Source organism: Leptidea sinapis, chromosome 46, assembly GCF_905404315.1.
Source record: "Leptidea sinapis chromosome 46, ilLepSina1.1, whole genome shotgun sequence".
NCBI lineage: Eukaryota > Metazoa > Arthropoda > Insecta > Lepidoptera > Pieridae > Leptidea > Leptidea sinapis.
In genome coordinates, this window is record NC_066310.1 from 2,869,818 (window position 1) to 2,888,756 (window position 18,939).

Here is an 18,939-nt window from a genome sequence, read left to right on the forward strand (position 1 = left end):
AATATGCAAATATTGGGGTTGAGCAGGTTATCAACTGTAAAGTAGATCCTGTAGATGAAGCCACAACCTGAGAGTTGAACAAAGCATACAAGATTTTATAAACGATACGCCTCTCGAACGGTTGGCTTAGTTCGGAGAGTGCTCGCACAGAACACGAGAGGTCGCGGATTTGAGTACCGCATCGTTCATAAAAATTTGTTTTCAAATTTAATTGAATGTCTATCATGATTACTTGTCTTATGCTCTTTTCAAAATAAATCATTTTTAGTTGTGTATAACGGAGTCTCTTTTCGTAGGTTATTGGTGACAGAGGACCACTCTCCCAAGCTACCGCGGCTGACTTAGACCTTGTGCACAATGTTATGTTCTATTCCCAGGTGAGTTTTCACATAAAATAGGGTTTTATTTAATGATATAAGTGGACAGTCGAGCAAAACCTACACCTGAGAGTAAGTGATCATTTAAGCTGGAAGACGTGCACTGCTGGACAAAGGCCTCCCTCAAAGATCTGCACGATGATCGGTCCTGCGCTACCCTCATCCACCGTATCCCGGCGATCTTGACCAGATAGAGAGAGCAAGTGATACGCTCTGAATATTACAATGATCGGCCGCTCAGGATTCTTGGAAACTCCAATTTTCTGAGCGGCATCGCAGTTGCGCTCATCACCATGAGAGAAGTTGTGTTATTATTAAACGCGAAGTAAACTTTTTCCAAATTTAAAACTTTTTGTCTTTATCTTATCTTTATTAATACAGAATTACACGAAAGGGAGAAGTAATTACAACTACTACCAGTGGGAGGCTCCTTTGCACAGGATGCCAGATCATTGGTAAATAAAATAAATATTAGAGATTAGATTATGGGTACCACAATGGCGCCTATTTCTGCCGTGAAGCAGTAATGTGTTAGCATTCATGTGTTTCGGTCTGAAGGGCGCCGTTTAGTGAAGTTACCGAGCAAATGAGACTTATTATCTTATGTTTTAGGGTGACGAGCGCAATTGTAGTGCTGCTAAGATTTTTTGTGTTTTTCAAGAATCCTGAGCGCCACTGAATTGTAATGGTCATGGCGTATTAATTACCAAAAGCTGAACTTCCTGATCGTCTCGTCCTTTATTTTCATAAAAAATAGCTTTTAGACTTTAGCCTCCTAAGCCCAGTATTAGCTGCGGCGCTCTTCAAACACTTCTGAAGTCGCTATGGAAAGAAGCCTCTCACTGATATTTATAGGAGCTGGTAAATGTTAAAAGATATGAAACCATGTCCAAAGGGAGTAAGAATTTTCTTTTTATTTCTGTCTGTGATTGCAAGAAAGAGCAGACGGCGATGATAATGCCAATGATTCAAGTCGTATTTGATCAAATCCTTGATCAGCATTGACGAGCCGTACTCGTTTATGGATGTAGCTGTTACTTACTATATCTTCTTAATTCATTATAAAATAGCAAAGTACGTTAACGTCATAACGCCCCAGACTACATACGCACCGTCCCACTACATTTGTTGTACGAAGTGAACTAACTACATGATTCCTGGATATTTACAGCTGAGCAGAAACGGGATTAGTTGCTGGAATACTGAAAAGGCGATGACCAAAGAGAACGTACCACTTATTCTGAGCGACTGCGTGCTACTCGAGTTTCCCAACGATGTTAAGGTAAACACAGATTAGAATCTAGTTTACTGGAGAAATTTACAATCTTTCTAAAGGCTTAAATTGGAGTAGTGCCTATAGTTGGACATTATATAGGGGATATTAATAGGGGAAGGCAATGCACTTGATAAATATACTGCAATATATACAGTCAGCGTCAAAAAGATAACGTCACCCATTGTATTTAAAAACATGGCAACACCCATCGGTACCATATACATCGATTCACCGAAAGTGACCAAATAGATAGTCATCCAAAGTAGTCAAATATAACGGGACACCTTAACGTCATAATCAAAGCACCGAAAAATATAGATCCACCCAAAGTGTTCAAAAATATCGATACATTTGTGGAAAATGAACTTTCGTTGAAAAGTTACAGAATTCAAATTACTTTGATTGTCCACAAACTTAAGTTCATTTGACATAATATTAACATTGACTGTAAACATGAAGACAGAACAATGTTTCAGTTATTAATATTAATTTTATATGGGTGTTGCCGTGTTTTAAAATACAATGGGTGACAATATCTTTTTGACGTTGACTGTACGTGCGAATTAACATTCGACGAAGAAGCCAAATGATATAAAAACTCTTTCAAACTTCTTGTCCTTGGGATATTTGTTGGTCAAATATTTTTTGTTTTAAAAATGTAAAGGAACTAACTAGTCTGGCCATAAACATTGTCACAATTAAAAACTTCTAATTTTATTCTTTCTTAATACGAATTTGGAACTGTTATCATGTTATAAACAATCATTTCCCGCCATTGACATATTTTTTTCGAGGTTAATAATAAATAAATATAATAAGAATGGGGGTTTAGAAAACAAAACCGCAGGGATTGCACTGAGTGGGTATAGAGCTGTTGGCCATTTTGAAGACAATTTAAAAGATGGGTATCAGTTGTATGTTCTTATATCGTAACTGCTATTGATAAATATACCAATCACCTCCTCTATTGAAGCCCATAAAAGATCGAGGCTACCACATGCTGTCAGAACTAAAAATGCTGTTAAATCCAGAATTCGAAGCTGAATCTTATAAGGATACAGCTCATACTAAGCTGGCTGTGTTTTATTTATTATCTATCACTTGCACTGACCTGTATAAATACCACTGGACATGCTGTTCCATATGTTGACAGCAATTTTTTTGTGGCTATTTGAAGCGCCACTCGCGAGCGTCCAGAGAACTAATTTGGACGTATAATACAAATGGCTGCGATAGAAACGTACAATATTCGGAATTATTGTTGCATTTTGAATTAATTTCGTTCGTTTTCCGTGTTATTTATACTTCAGAAATCAACGTAATAAAGTACACAATTTTTTGTAAATGGTTTTCCTATTGATGTTTGTTTTGCTGAGGTTGTCATCACTAGTTTTAGTACCACAGACTCTCGCTACATGGCCAACAGCGCCAAAATGGCGAATATCAAAACGGCACAAAAGCACTTTGACAGCCGCCAGTCCAGTGGTAAATAGTAGTCACTGACCTTAGTGATCACCTGAACCAGCGAGTAATTTTCATCTAAATATTCCAGATTGATCACGAAAATAACCTATGGATACTTAGTAATAGACAATCTCGCTTCCTGTACGACACCTTAAACCACAGCGTGGTCAACTTCAGGATACTGAAGGCGCCAGCGTCGACCCTGATCAAAGGGACGCCCTGCGAGAAGATGTCGCCCATACAGAAAGCCATCAGTTTTATAAAAAATACATAACCCACATTTTTCTGGCACATAAAGGCGACTAAAAATTACCACTTCTACAAGGTAAAATAAAAATCAAGTAAAATAATTTAGATTTTTATTTAAATATTCAACGTAATGTAACATGGAAATTGATTGTGTCTTCGTATAACGTTGCGGTGTTGGTGTACAGTCAAACTATCGTGTTGCGTCAGTCTTTTTACGAAACGTGTCTTGCAAATTGGACTGCGTGCGTCTAGTTATAGAATACACTTTTGTTTGAATCATAGAAGTTTTTATTATTTAGTAAAAAACAAACAGAAAACGAAACGGGTCATTGACCGCAAATTTATGTGCTTCGCTTTTATAGTCGCCTAACAATAATACGACTATTAGCTTTCAATGTTCGTGAATATAAAAATGCATAATGTGACATGAAGTCTGAAGAGTTGTAAATAAGTATATTGTATCATGTACACTGTCTGGTTAGCAATACCACCATAGAGTAAATAAAGAAAAAAAAAACGGAACGTGGAAATAATTTACTTTTATTGTTCACGGCCCGTTTGAGAACTCTTACGCGTGGTATGTATACTTTTCAGAAAATATACTGACATTTTTTACCTATTCGAAGGCGTAAAAGAAAACTACGCGCGAAAGAGCGATATGATTATATCCTCAGTCACTAGATGGCGCTCTTTTGATGCCATACAAATCGTAGTTAACTTTTGCGCGATCGAATAGGTAAAAAATCTCACACTGTACAATACTTGTGACATGAATGCTTTATAACATACAAGCCGTAACATGATTGAACTGAAATAAACTTATACAATTTATACATCTAGATAGAGATCTCTTGCTGTAATACAACCGATAAAAACAGGCCAAAAATATTAGTTTAGTGTGCGTGACAAGCTACGTCTTACACTCGCGATTTGTATGACACTGTGTTAGTGTGCGTGAATTGTTCTAAATAAAGGTTAGTTCTAAAGTCAATTTTTTTCGACGTTTTCACAGCTGTCATTGTCTATCTAGATGTATAAATGATCAAAGAAAATAAGCTTTTCAAGGAGGACGTTTATCCAAAAAACGGCGTGCATAACTTTAAAACTTCTATGATTCAGCATAATTCACAATAATTAAAACATACATTATAATAATTGTTCAAATATAAAACCAAGATAAATAATACTTAAAAGTATTTTTACAAATTTAAAATCTGCTATTAGCTTATAATTTATAACAAATATATTATATCGACAGCGCTGGTAAAGAATACAACCATAAATGAAACACGACTAATCCGCCATTTTGTTTTTGATTCTCTAACAGCGCATTCTATAAACACAGCCACAATTATGATTGAGAGTGTCTGTTAACTACCAAATACCCAAGCTGATAATAAATTGATGATTTCATTTGGGCTATGGCACAGTATATATATAATATTATACGCTAAAGCAGTAAAGAAACGAAGCACAAACGTTCGAACCGACGCACGCATACAGACGCAGGTCTAAACAAGGCCAATAAGCCATAGACCAAGTATAGTAACTAGATATCGGTTTGACGTGGCCAACATGAGACAGATAATATCATATATAGGTACATAATATAACACAAACAAACACAACATCGCACCATATTTCCTTCGATTCTACTTAAAATTGTCATTGAAGTTGAATAAATAGTTGATATTTCACACGTTTCACAAGTTTTCTGTGCAGCGCTGTCAAGTTTGTTTAGCACACCGGGTGTGCTGACCTTAAAAAAACCGGCACGCATGGCGAAACAAAAAATCTAATCACTCTATCTCATTTCTTTACATAAGACTCGCATAAGTTTTTCTTTTTCTCGTGTGAGTGAGACGGAAGCTATCAATTAGTCTAGTTACTATACTTGGTCTATGCAATAAGCGGACATCACAGTGTTTTTACTCGCGGGAGCCCTGCGCGTGCCGCGTTGAGTCATGCATGACACCTGCTTATGTGTGCGTGCGTTATACATGGGGCACACTAAAAGTTTTGCACTTCTAGCAAATCGGAACTATTTGAATTTCTAATGTCATATTTTTTGAAACGTCGCAACCTTCTTAGTAATAAAAGAACATATGGCGGGAAATCATTTGTCAGTTGTTTTTTATCACACATAAAAGTTTTACGTACCCAACGAAAATGGAATTAAGTAGAAGAGATTTTAGAGCGATGATTTTTTATGATTTTAAAAGTTCTCTCTCTCCGCAAGACTGTGCCGCTCGTCTTCGAAATGCTTTTGGGAGAGAAGCGCCTCGCTTGTGGACCGTGAGGCGATGATTTGCAGAATTTGAGAGAGGTCGGGTTTCTTTACATGACGAATTTCGTGAAGGGCTGTGGTCCTCCTGTTTTAAGAAATGGTCCGATCGCATGAATAAATGTTTAAAATGTAAAGGAGAGTATTTTGAAAACCAATAAACATAATATTTTGGTTATAACATGTTGTTTTTTTAAGTTACGCAAATCTTTTAGTGTGACCTACGTATCTCACATTTGTACGTAGTTTCCATACTGCTTAAGCTGATATATATATACTGTGACTATGGTGTCGTTATTTTCACTATTGAATTCATTTTAAACTTCGAACTCTAATACCCGGCGATACAAAAACTACAACTTGTCACCTTTTATTAAAAACTTTACGATATTCTTAATTCAGTTTTCCTTTTTAGTTAGGTATTGGTTGTTGCGCACTTTTAATATTAAATGATTCTGCCGTCAGGCTATTCTATATTAATCAGTTATTAACTAACTAACAAAATAACAGTCGACGTGCATGAGTGCGTCTCGTTCACACAATCACAAATTCTCTCATAGTGTGTATTTGACCTTTAATATTATTAGGTGGCTATGTCGACTTAAAACACATACAGATGACGACAATTTTATCTTAAAAGAAATAAACTGCCGGACAACCCGATGTTGCGTGACAAATTTGAGTTAAATATTTAAGAAGGTAATGCCAAGCGTGGCTGACTGATTATGGTTTCTTTAATGATAGATAGAGTGATGTAAGCTTTAATATCTTCAATACTTTATTTACTCTCTCCTCCATTTAAATTATTTTACTTATTTTTTTTAGGAATACTTTACTACTGCGATTATTTTCTGTGTCTTGTTAATCAGATACTATATTGTGTAATTCAAACGAATTAATACTTGATTTTCTTTCGTTTATTAGTTTCTTCAATTCATCGACTATCTCCCTTACGAGATTTTCATCTTCACAATTTTCATATTGTATTAAATCACTGTTATCATCAAAATAAAGTTCTATATTGGAGTTGTTATTGTTATGTTGCCAATAAGTAGACTGATTTGTTTTATACTGGTCATCAGCTTCTATCAGTGTATTGTTTCGTCTAACGGTTCCGATGGTTGGAACTTTTGCACCATCGTGTTCAGCATTAAAATAAGACAAAAAATCACTAAAATAATTAGTGTTGTTCAGTAGAATAATTATAAAAAGTGCTCCCATTAAGGAAATAAGTGCAATAACAATATGATCCCATACTGGGTCGACATCCACTGGAACATATTGAAGCTGAACAGCAATTCCTAAAACAACTGTTTACGGCTTATCAATCAAAATCGGTTAGTTACAAAATATTCGCTTTCATTTTCTATCTTGCTGATTAGCGTTAGAGATGTTCTTATATTTCGCACGTTTCTTGTCTATACGCTGGTATATGAGAATGGGACAGGGCGCCATCTTGGTGACGTCAGACTCCAAGCAGTCATTTCATAAATCACCAGTACTACCGATTGCTGATTTTCGACTGCCGGTGACGTCACACACACGTTAATATGACAATTTCACATCCCGCCTATGGGTCGATTTGATAATTCAAATAAGAATGACTGAAGTCAAATGTCATACCAGGCAATGTAAACAATTTAGATAAGTGAATTTGCTAGAAAATCTCATAACCATAATGTTAACACCAGGAACAGATATAAACTTATAATGCCTAGTACTAGGCTAAGTCGAGTTAGTAAGTCTTTTGTGGGGCGATGTACCTATATGCTTTTACAACAAGATCCCAGAAAATGTTCAAAACAAATGTATTACGAAATTCAAAAGAATTGTAAATAAACATTTGTATGGTAAAGGTTACTATAACATAAATGACTTTCTTAATGATACCAATGATCGGGACTGGAGCTACAGTTTTATTGGCGCAGTATCGTGAACAAGGGCTTTAAACAGTTTCACAGTTCCTTTGGACAGAATTTTTTACTATGCATTCTAAATAATGTACGAATAAAATAAGAATTCATGTAAAAAAAAACATCGAAATTCATCAGCTTTTCACGTCAAATTATAACAAGGCTTAAAAGTAAAAAGTTCGAATCATAAAATTTTTGGTCCTTCGAACCGATATCAGAACTTAAAATGTTACTACATGTACATGTAGATATTTTTTCATAGTACATCTTCTCATTGGAAGTATAACCTGATGAGATAACCATTTTGCTTTACTTTTCCAGCTTTATCAATAAAAAATTAAAATATACTGATCATTCACAGATTTATTTTTCGTGTTTATACGTTTCATTTCATATACATGTACAAATTGTACACAATAATATAATAAAAAAATTTAGACGGATAAACTAAGTAAAAATGTAAAATTAAAATCTAGTTTTTGTTTTAAGGTTAACATTTATTATTTTCGCAAGTGATCTTTAAATATATTGAGATGGACTGAGACTCACATTAATAAATCTCTTTTAAGAAGCTTGAATATGTCACACATTCATTATATTAAGCTGTTTTTTTTATTTGTACAGTACGGGAGATCTATCACTATACAATAAATAATATTACTTTTGTAGAACACCACAGCAGAAGATAAAAAATAAAGTAAAACTGCGAGAAATACAGATTAACTTATTTTATTTTAAATTAGTTTAAAATAAAATAAGTTAATTCATATATTTTAACAAGATGGCGCCCTTTCTTTAACTGACAACGGAGTGTTTTTTAAACCCTTATTAACAGTTGTACGGAAGTTCACCATTAGGGTGGTACGGTCTCGATTCAGATCAAGCATGGAGCCGGTTTATAATTGATTCGTATATATTACTTTGTTCAGATATTATTAAATTATTAGTATTGTATTTCTTGAAGAGGATAAATAAAAGTGAATATTTCATATTGTTTTACCTCAGTACTGGTACAAAGACCAGTTAACGTCCTTAACTTTGATTTAATGTTATTATTTATTTAAAGGCTTCCATAGTCCGTGACTTCACCAAGCCAATGATTTGTAACTTGTGACGTCTTACAGACCTATTTAATATTTATGTTCAAAGATAGGTAATAATGTCATTGACACTTTGTTATGGACGCGCACGCATCAGTATTGTACGTGTCCGTAAAAGCGCGTATACATTAGAAACATCTGCGGTGCTTTTTAAGATCATGGACAATTGCCTTAGTAGATCTTAATAAATGATAACCACATGATCACTTTTAGTATTCTAAAATACACTTATAATAAAATAAATGTCCCAATCTCCCATTTACAACAGTAGCGAAGCGATATTTTGCATACTCATTCACTCAAGATCTGACTCAATCCACGTAAATTGCGATATCTTTATTTTTTTACTTAGTTACAACTATCAACCACTGAAATTTACTCACAAAAATTTCGTAAGCGTCTAACGATAGTGCATCTTGAAAAATAATAAATAGATCTAAACTTTCGTAGAAATTTCTACCTTAAACTATGTGTGATAAAGTCCAATTTGGGGGTGTCGGGGCTACATTATCTAGTTTCGGTGTCGGCTGCGCGGAGTGGCGTTGATTTGGGTTCAATACGTTTTCTTAGCGGTGTGTTATATTCCCACTCATCTTCTCCTTTTCGACTGAATAGCTGTAATTGACAATTAATTGATTATTTGATAGTTGTTGTAGTGTTTGACTCAAGTGGGGAAAATTCTGGGGGAGAAATAAGCACAAAAACGTAGTCGAACCACAGGCAACGTGCGATAGCTAAACTTTAAATATAGTCACGCTTCTTAAACACAAAAACGTAGGTGTTTCTTTCATTTGGTAAATAAAAAATATTTTGTATTACTCATGTGGGAAAAGTAGTATCTCGGCGCTCGCTGTTGCGGTTGAAAAAGAGCCGTTTGCCCATTTTAAAATTACTTATATACTTGGCACACGCAAATTTCGAAATATCAAAACTGAATCGAGGTTGACGCGTCTGACAGTTTAATTTAATAAATAAAATTATAATTTATGTCACAAAAGTTTAAAAACGAACATGGAGTCGGAAATAATAAAAAATCATGAGATTTGCTGTTACTAGGCATTAACACAACACAATTATCATAGAACGTTATATAATATTCAGTGCACATTGTTGAGCAAGAAACATACCGCTTTCGGAGAGAAGCGATGTGATTGGCTAATTCTGATCGCCTCATGAACGCCACGCCCATATGCCTCGCAAAAATGGTTGACGCGGACTCCATAGTATATAGTTGGACTAATTTAAATGCCTTTGACCTTACCAATAACTATTCACCACGCACTCGCTTACCTCAATTGGATGACTGAATTGTTTTTTTTTTTATGAAAAACGAGGACAAACACCTGGTCTTAAGTGATCAACGCTGCCCACATTCTCTTGTGACACCAGAGGAATAACAAGAGCGTTGCCGACCTTCAAGGAAGGTGTACGCGCTTTTGTTTAAGGTACCCATATCGTATTTATTTATTTTAATGTAATCTAGAGCGTCACAATTTATATACAATGTAATTAAAATATAAATGAAAAAAAAAATAAGGCCAAAACTGATTACAATATATAGGCATAAAACAAATGTTACATACATTTTATGATTTAAAACGCCAGAATCAGGTAACAAAATATTTACAATTACTATAGTCAGCTACTTAGAAAATAAGCTTAACAAAATAAGGTTACAGGCGTGTGTGTGTGTGAATGTAAGGTTGTGTGTAATGTAGTGTAATTGAGGGTTTATACAGTATGTGTGTGTGTGTGTGTTTGTGTTTTGATAATCATTGCAGTAGATGTATATTTCTTAATTCTTTTTTAGCTGTACTTTGGACAAGTAAAACATATCTAAATTATAATAAGCTTTATTGTAGGTGAGAGCCAGACGTTGCAGAACAGAGTTTTGTGTGTAGTTGGTGTTAGCTTTTGGTGCAGCCAGAAGGTGCGTGTGACGAGTTCTAAATGATGGGACATTCAATGAAAAACTCGCTAATAAGGAGGGACAATCAATTTTACCATTTAGAATTGGTTGCAATAGCAGCATATCGCTTAGCTTTCTTCGATTCTCTAAAGTGTCAATTTCGTAGTAGATAGAAGCTTCTTCATAGCATGAAAATTTTTAAATTGTTTGAACGCTAGAAACTTTAGGAATTGTTTTTGTATGGAGTCAATCCTTTGTGTGTGTATGATATAGTAAGGTAACCAGATGTTACTTGCATACTCAAGTGCACTGCGAACATAACTGTAATACAGACTTTTTATGCACTCTATGTTGCTGAAATTACTAGTTACGTAGTTTAGTTTGATGAATCCCAGCTGCTTATATGATTTATCTGCTACGATATTAACCTGGTCGTTCATAGAATGTTTAGTATACATTTTGACACCCAAGTCTCTAACGGAGCTCACTTTAGATATTGATACGCCATTTATCTTGTAATAGAAAAGTATTGGTTTTACTTTACGTGTCAATGTTATGGAGTGACATTTTTTAATGTTAACGACAATCCTATTATTACTATAATATTCAGACAAATAATTCAGGTCTGTTTGCAACTTGTAACAGTCATCAATGTCACGTATTTTGAGGAAGATTTTTTTGTCGTCTGCAAACATTAAATGTTGGCTGTGAGTAAAGCAGCTTCCTATGTCGAATAAATAGGCATTATACAAAAGCGGGCCTAGGAAAGAACCTTGTGGCACACCCGATGGTATTGACACGAAGTCGCTTCTGGCGCTACCCGTCATAACAGCCTGCATACGATTCGTGATATATGAGATGGACCATCTATTCAGATTCCCACAAATTCCGAGTGCATTTAACTTCTGGAGTAATATTATGTGATCCACACGATCAAATGCTTTTTCAAAGTCTGTATAGATCACATATACCTGATACCTCTCATCCATGTACTTTAATACGTATTCGGTGAATATTAGTCATGGTGGAACGATCCTTCATATAACCATGTTGTTCGAAGGGGATAGACCTAGCAATTGTTGGGGTTATGCGTTTGCAGATAACTGTCTCAAATAGTTTGCTTATCCCATTAAGAATTGATATTGACCGGTAGTTCTCAATTTTAGTTTTTGATCCACTTTTATGAATGGGGCCTTTTTCCATTTATCAGGGAAGGCGCAGAAAACGTTAAGGGATAGATTAATGACTATGGAAAGGGGCTTAGCCAAGGAAGAAGCACATTTATGTAGAAAAATTGAGGGAATGCCATCGCTACCGGCTTTCTTATTTGTATCCAACGAATTTAGCAATTTGAGAGTTTCATCTTCTCGAATAATTTTTTTTTCCATATCGTTTCGTTGTGTGTAATGTTTGTGAAATTTGGGGTATCGTTCGAATTCGCTGGTTTTACGAATACGCTTTCAAAGCCATTGCATACTGAGATATCATCGGAGTATGTAGATTGTCCTAACGTGTGTTTTACAGGATACCCATTGTTGTTATTTTTCAGTGATTTTATGTAGGAGTAGACGAATATCGTAACGTCCCGGAAACACAGCACAAGGAAACGCATTGTTTGAATTGCCAATATATGATAAGTAGAGACCGGATTATATGCAAATGCATATTGCATATGTTTTTGCATATTTAGCATCTTTTCAGAGATAGTTGCATATTATAGAAAAAAAAATTATGCATATTTACGCTCGATCTCGCTCATCGTTCGATGCTTTTTATAGTACGCTCAAACTTTGCACTCAAATTTAAATTCTGTCCAGTAACTTCAGTAAACGTACTACGCTCCTTTTCCGCTTACAAAAATTTATTAAGCAATCGTATACACAATTTGTCTACAGAACATTTAGAACAGTACTTAGTAGTACATATTTTTAAAGGTAAATCTTAAATTTCATTGTTACCTAAGTAGGTATATATTGTAAAAGTTTTTTTCACAAATACGATTGTCAGTACAAAAAAAAAATTAAAATATATGACTTTTAATTTTTTCCTGTTTAATTGTATGCTTATTTTGTCCCATTTTATGGATTTCCGTGCATATTTTAGCTATTTTACTTGCATATTTTGGCCATTTCTTTGTAGCATATAATCCGGTTTCTAATGATAAGTATTAGGAGACAACTAGGTTATAAGGCCGCCGTCGTGTTAGCTGGGTACCTGCGTGCTCCAGGCCTCTTCGTTGTCCAGTCGTCTCTTGGCGGAGTCCCGCTGCGCCTGCTCGAGACGCCGCTTGGCCGCCGTGGCCGCGTCGGTGTCGGCGGCCCTGAGCGCGGCGGTCACGTGCCGCCACACGTGCCGCGACTCGTTGGCGGGCTGCCGGCTGATCGGAGCGACTCGCTTGCGCCGCGCTCTCATCGCCGTCACGTCGAATACTACTTCAGTCCGCTGCAGAACAACATGCTCAAATAATTTCTTCCATCACTTCACTGCTATTATGTATATTTTTTTTTATCTAAACAATTTGTTATTTTTAATTAATAGAACATTATTGCAATGGACGGGAAATAGGCAATAGCAGGTCGAGTATGAGTTTGAAGGCCGAGTCGCAGGCGAGGACTATATATAATACAATTTAGAATATCTTCCCCACAAGCTTTGTATCATGCAGGTTTTATTTTTTTAATGGAATAAGAAGACAAACGAGCGTACGGGTCACCTGTTGTTAAGTGATCACCGCCGCCCACACTCTCTTGCAACACCAGAGGAATCACAGGAGTGTTGCCGGCCTTTAGGTTTAACGCACGGATACAAAAAAGTTGAACATATTCCCTACTAGCGTCGTGTTGTGCAGGATTAACGCGTGGCCGCGAGTAAGAATAATAATAATTTCTAATATTGACAAAAACATTTGGCTTAGAATAGATTAGGATAATTGATATAAACGACATTTTTTGTGTATTAATCCTAGAAATGAGAATTATCACTTTAAAAACATAACAAATTGTTTAGATTTACAAGAGCGACATCTTAACTCAATTTCCTAATATGCAAATATTAGGGTTGAGCAGGTTATCAACTGTAAAGTAGATCCTGTATATGAAGCCTCAACCTAAGAGTTGAACAAAGCATACACGATTTTATGATGATACGTCACTCGAACGGTGAGCTCAGTTGGCAGAACACTGGCACGCAACGCAAGAGGTCGTGGATTCGAGTCCCGTATCGTTCTTGAAAAAAATTCAAATTTTCGAAAAAAAAAATTTTTCAAAAAAATCAGTCGAAACAACGGTAGGTCAATAGCATAAGAGTATATAAGCAAATAGACAACCTGAAACCTCGATAATGCGTGACCAATTTTTCAAGCAAAGTTACCAAGTAAAATAAAGCACTTTTCCAAGCCTGGCTGACTATTTACTACTTCTCAATCAAAATCGGTTACAGTAAAATAAATTCGCTTTCCTAATCTGTCTTGTTGTATCGCCGTATATAGATTTATCTCCTTCACACGCTTTATTTGTCGTACGCTAGTAAGTTGTAAGTGTAAGCTGCTATTATAGCATTTAAACATGGGCGTTTAAATGCTATAATAGCCTCCCTCTCTGCGCGATTAAATTCCCAACCTAAGTAGTGTATAGATTGAAATCAAAAAAAATTCAGCAAGAATCAATAAGATAAATTTACGGTTATTTACCCCGGTATCGTTCCAGCGGCCCTCCATCCTGGAGTTCCACTCGCCCTGCGCGCTGTAGAAGGGCTTCTTCTCCGTGCCGGCGAATACTTCGCAGGTGACGCGGTGCTTCTTGCCGCCGTAGAAGGGCTTCGTGAGGAACTCCACGTTGGCTCTGAGGCCGGTCTGCACACACTCCAGCACCACTGACCCGCCCAGCTCGATCCAGGGCACTGTCAGTATTGATCTGAAAGACAAAAAAAGTACACACTGTCACATATATTCACTACACGCGACGCTCTGAAGAAAAAATGTGGAAAGAGACTACTTAAGTGGTGTTTCCATATTGTGATGTTTCGTTGTAAAAGGCCGGCACCGATCCTGTGATACCTGTGGTGGTGTAAGAATCTTTGTGCAGAGGTTTTATTCATTCACCGTCATGTGAGCCTCCAATTAAAAAAAAACTCTCTTGAACGATATTCACTAATAGCTTTGTCTAAAAATTTACACAGACAGTTACAGAATATCCTCCGTGACGTAAGTTATCGATGAGCTACCGATACTCGCTCGCAGCCGTATGCTTTTTTATTCACGGAGGATCTCCTTTAAGTCCTTTATGTGCAGCGAGTGTAGTTTGGTTAAATGGAATGTAAAATATCGTTAAAAAAATATTTTTTTCTTGATGCCAATCAAAATTAAACTGCTCTGTTCATCCGACTCCTGGTGATAGCTCGGATCTGGTTAACAACAGGCCTATTGCGATTGCCTCCCTGTTCTTCGTATACCTGGACTCTAGAGTCACCATTTGATCAACGACTGACAGTAGGTCCTTTTCCATGAGCGTTTGGCTGGCGATCTTCTGGTATATATTATGGTGAGCGACGGCTAAAGAAAGCAACGGAGAAGGCTGGGCAGTTAGCCGGGTTAAGGCATCAAACGGGACCAGCTTCCGAAAAGTCTTTCGCTGCTGCAGGGCCCTGAAAGTTTTTCACCTGATAGTAAGTTATACGCTCTTTCCATTACAATGCAGTGCCACAAGGCACCGCTGTGGCCACCCCAAATAGCCGGCATCCTGTGCAAAGAGCCTCCAACTGGTAAGATTGCATTTATCACGCGAGTTCCGAAGAGCTGTTTAACCTGATTCCTCGTGTAATTCCTGACGTTGCATGAGAGACACCCATAAGTAAGCAATACCCAAAAATCCGTTGGTATTTCAATAATTATACAAATTTAATTTTGATTATTGTTTTTGTACATGATAGCTGCATTCATGAGGAAAAATAAAATATTGATTTTGGTGAAAAAGCGCTCCAGTTCGCTTTATTCGCGTGCTTTGGATTACGGTTAGTGATACTTTTTTTTATGATATTATTACCATAAAAAAAGTCCTTTATGGGTCGAGATAAGCAGGACGATCAGCTGATGATAATTGACACGCCCTGCCCAAAACAATGCAATGCTGCTCAGGATTCTTGAAAAACTCAAAAATTCTGAACGGCACCACAATTGCGCTCGTCACCTTGAGACATAAGATGTTAAGTCTCATTTGCCCAGTAATTTCACTAGCTACGGCGCCCTTCAGACCGAAACACAGTAATGTTTTCATATACACGGCAGAAATAGGCGCCGTTGTGGTACCCATAAAATAGCCGGCATCCTGTGCAAAGGAGCCTCCCACTGATACGTATAGTACTGTAAAGTGTGAGCCCTTCCTTCACTCGTCTTATCGTATACTAAACAATACATTTTTCTCTCTTATATATGTTAATATATTTTATTACTTTATTCTTTTGATTGTTATTCTTTCATATACTACGTTCATACGTAAAATATACTTCGGGATACCATAAGATGGGTATCTTATTACAATAGTTGTTTTGCAAACAAATATTATCCGCGGGTGAACCTGTTTACATTTATTATCATTTGCTATTAGTTGAAAAACTTAAAGATATAAATATTATGACTGTTCATTCTCAGTACATTTATGAAAATTTAATATACGTTCACAAAAATCGTCACCTTTTTGCTCTAAATACTGATTATCATTTTTATAACACTATAAATAAACGGGGCATACATTGAATGGTTTAATATCGAAAAAGGTGTTAGGCAGGGATGTGTAGCGTCACCGTGGCTGTTTAATCTGTTCGTGAACAATTGCTTGACAGGTTTAAAAGAGAATGACAGTGGTTTGAGAATGAATTCGTTACTCGTCAAATGTTTTCTCTATGCTGATGACCAAGTATTACTTGCATCTTCAGCCGAGGAGTTGCAAGAGATGGTAACTGCTATGAATGGAGCTTTTGGTAGAAAGGGAATGAAGATGAATGTAAAGAAGACGAATGTGATGGTGCTTGAAAGAGATGAGGTAGTGACAGACTGCAATATCGTGATTGGAGATGAAAAAATTGAACAGGTGAATGAGTTTGTGTATCTGGGTTCTAATTTTACAAGAGATGGAAAGTATGAGAGTGATATTGAAAGAAGAGTGAATGCAGGAAACATGGTGAATGGAGCTTTGCACTCTTTTATGAACAGTCAGAAGGTGTCTAATAAGGCTCGCTTGGCTGTGCATGAGGGGGTGTTGGTTCCAACACTCATGTACGGAAGTGAAAGTTGGGTATGGCAGAAGAAACATGAAAGCAGAATAAATGCAGTTGAGATGAGAGCGTTGAGAAGTATGATAGGAGTTACACTGAGTGACAGGATAAGAAATAGTGAGATAAGAAAACGTTGTTGTCTGAAAGAAGATGCTGTGACAAAAATTGAGAAAGGTATGCTGAGATGGTTTGGACATGTCGAGAGAATGAATGAAGAACGATTGACGAAGAAAGTGTATAAGGCCAGTGTGAATGAAAGTGTTGGAAGGGGTAGACCTAGGCGGACGTTTCAAGATCAAATCAGGGACGTCTTGAAAAAAGGCCAGGTCAAGAGTACCCTAAACCGGAGAGCATGTATGAGGAATAATGAAAGTGGACGAAGCGAAAGAAGTATGTAAGGATCGTAGCAAGTGGAAAGAAGTGGTCTCTGCCTACCCCTACGGGAAAGAGGCGTGATTTTATGTATGTATGTATGTATAAATAAGGTATTGCTTGTAACTAATTCTAGTAGGCTTCATAAGATACATAATAGCTTTAAGGGAAAATGTTTTATTAAAAAATGGCTGTGTCATAAATCCTACTACTTCACAGTTGAATATCTAAATGATGAAGCGACAGCCTGGGACTAGATTACGATTTTTTTATAGCAATAGCATTTGACAGTACAATATTGTATATTTCATTAAAAGGAGCGCAAAAAAAGAATCCTGGGTGAGTTTCTTGCGCCGCTACTTCTCTCTCAGAGTGCCATTTGTTTGCGAAGCGGTAGTAGTATCTAGTATATTAGAAATGACATAAAACAGAATTCTAAAGGAATCAATTTTGAGAAAATAAATGCCTTTTATGGCTTTTTCAGTATTTATTTATTAATGTAATCAATAGCGTACACAACAATTATCTTTACAATCTTAACCTAGGTTTTACATAAAGCCACTTTGATTCCTTCTTTGTTCCAGTGTGTCGATACCATAGTGAGAACACGCTTCCTCATAACTGTTGAATTCTTTAAAATCTTTAAAAGTTAAGTATTAAATAAACTGTCTCTGTATGGTTTCAAGCCTTTCGATATGTATAATATATTGCGGTGTCCAGACATTAGATGCGTATTCAAGAATACTCCGGACGTACGCAAAGTAAAGTGTTTTTATACATTACTGAAGGAACGGGTCACTCGTTTTATGAAACCCAGTTGTTTGAAAGCTCTATTTGCTACTTTATCAACGTGCTCATTCATTGAAAACTGAGCATCGATTTGGATACCCAGCTCTCTGGGTATCCAAATTCCGCAGTCACTCTGGGTATACATGTGCCATAAATAATTTGGGAGATAAACTTCTATTATATAATGACTATAACTATCCAATCCAATAATTATAACAACATTAATAATCAACTAGTTAACATTCGATACATCAATTAACTAAAGCTTCAGATCGTCCTATACTAATCAACAGTTGTCAAGTCTTCCTCCAAAGGGCACAACTCTGGAAGTTTCCTGTGGAGGAGTGGGAGGTGGGATATAATCCAGCCGTCTTCTTCACACAGGATGCCGGCTAGATTATGGGTACCACAACAAATGAATAAATACCAAACGAACGAAAAATTAATGAAGCAATAAGACGTATTCATATTCATAAAAAAAAAACTAAAGAATACGCACCTGCCGTAACCATTAGGGAATGTAAGAGTGTACTCCTCTCCCAGGTCTAACAGAGTGACCACACCCTTGCCGATGTTGTGAACTCCGATGGAGAGGCCCAGGAACTTGCTTTTGGTCCACACGTACGCCTCGAACTGGATGCGCTTGTTCACGTGCTCCGCGTAGAAGGCGGATATGGGCGGGTGGTGGGACACCTGCTCGGCGACGAACGATAGCTGGTCCGGGCTGCACCACGGCACGGGCCCGTCGCCGACTTCTTCCTTTAAAAATAAATTCATAATTTATGATCGGCTTTACACTTGAAACTGTCCGCATCAACAAAATAAGCATCACAATAATTGCGCTCTTTGAGACATGATATTTTAAGTCCCAGCTACCACCGACTTCTATAAATACCACTGGACAGGTTCCTTAAGTTTGACAGCAAATTTTTTGTGCCT

General features: G+C 36.7%; 2 protein-coding genes across 7 annotated transcripts in view; one reads left to right on the forward strand and one right to left on the reverse strand.

Annotated features, from left to right (window-relative positions):
- LOC126977968 (L-dopachrome tautomerase yellow-f2-like) overlaps positions 1-3,467 on the forward strand; it is a 24,905-nt gene extending 21,438 nt beyond the window's left edge. For all 4 annotated transcript variants that reach the window (XM_050826690.1, XM_050826686.1, XM_050826689.1 and 1 more), the window contains 3 exons: positions 297-377; positions 1,549-1,659; positions 3,206-3,467. In XM_050826690.1, the coding sequence (XP_050682647.1) occupies positions 297-377; positions 1,549-1,659; positions 3,206-3,391 (378 nt within the window). In that variant the 3' untranslated portion in view covers positions 3,392-3,467. The remainder of the gene's footprint in view (positions 1-296; positions 378-1,548; positions 1,660-3,205) is intronic.
- The window catches only part of LOC126977932 (oxysterol-binding protein-related protein 9), an 87,983-nt gene continuing 72,505 nt past the window's right edge, over positions 3,462-18,939 (reverse strand). For 2 of the 3 annotated variants that reach the window (XM_050826626.1, XM_050826625.1), the window contains 4 exons: positions 18,500-18,759; positions 14,261-14,483; positions 12,787-13,014; positions 3,462-9,278 (listed from right to left, as the gene is read on the reverse strand). In XM_050826626.1, the coding sequence (XP_050682583.1) occupies positions 9,171-9,278; positions 12,787-13,014; positions 14,261-14,483; positions 18,500-18,759 (819 nt within the window). In that variant the 3' untranslated portion in view covers positions 3,462-9,170. The remainder of the gene's footprint in view (positions 9,279-12,786; positions 13,015-14,260; positions 14,484-18,499; positions 18,760-18,939) is intronic. The other variant, XR_007732454.1, reaches the window with a different exon arrangement.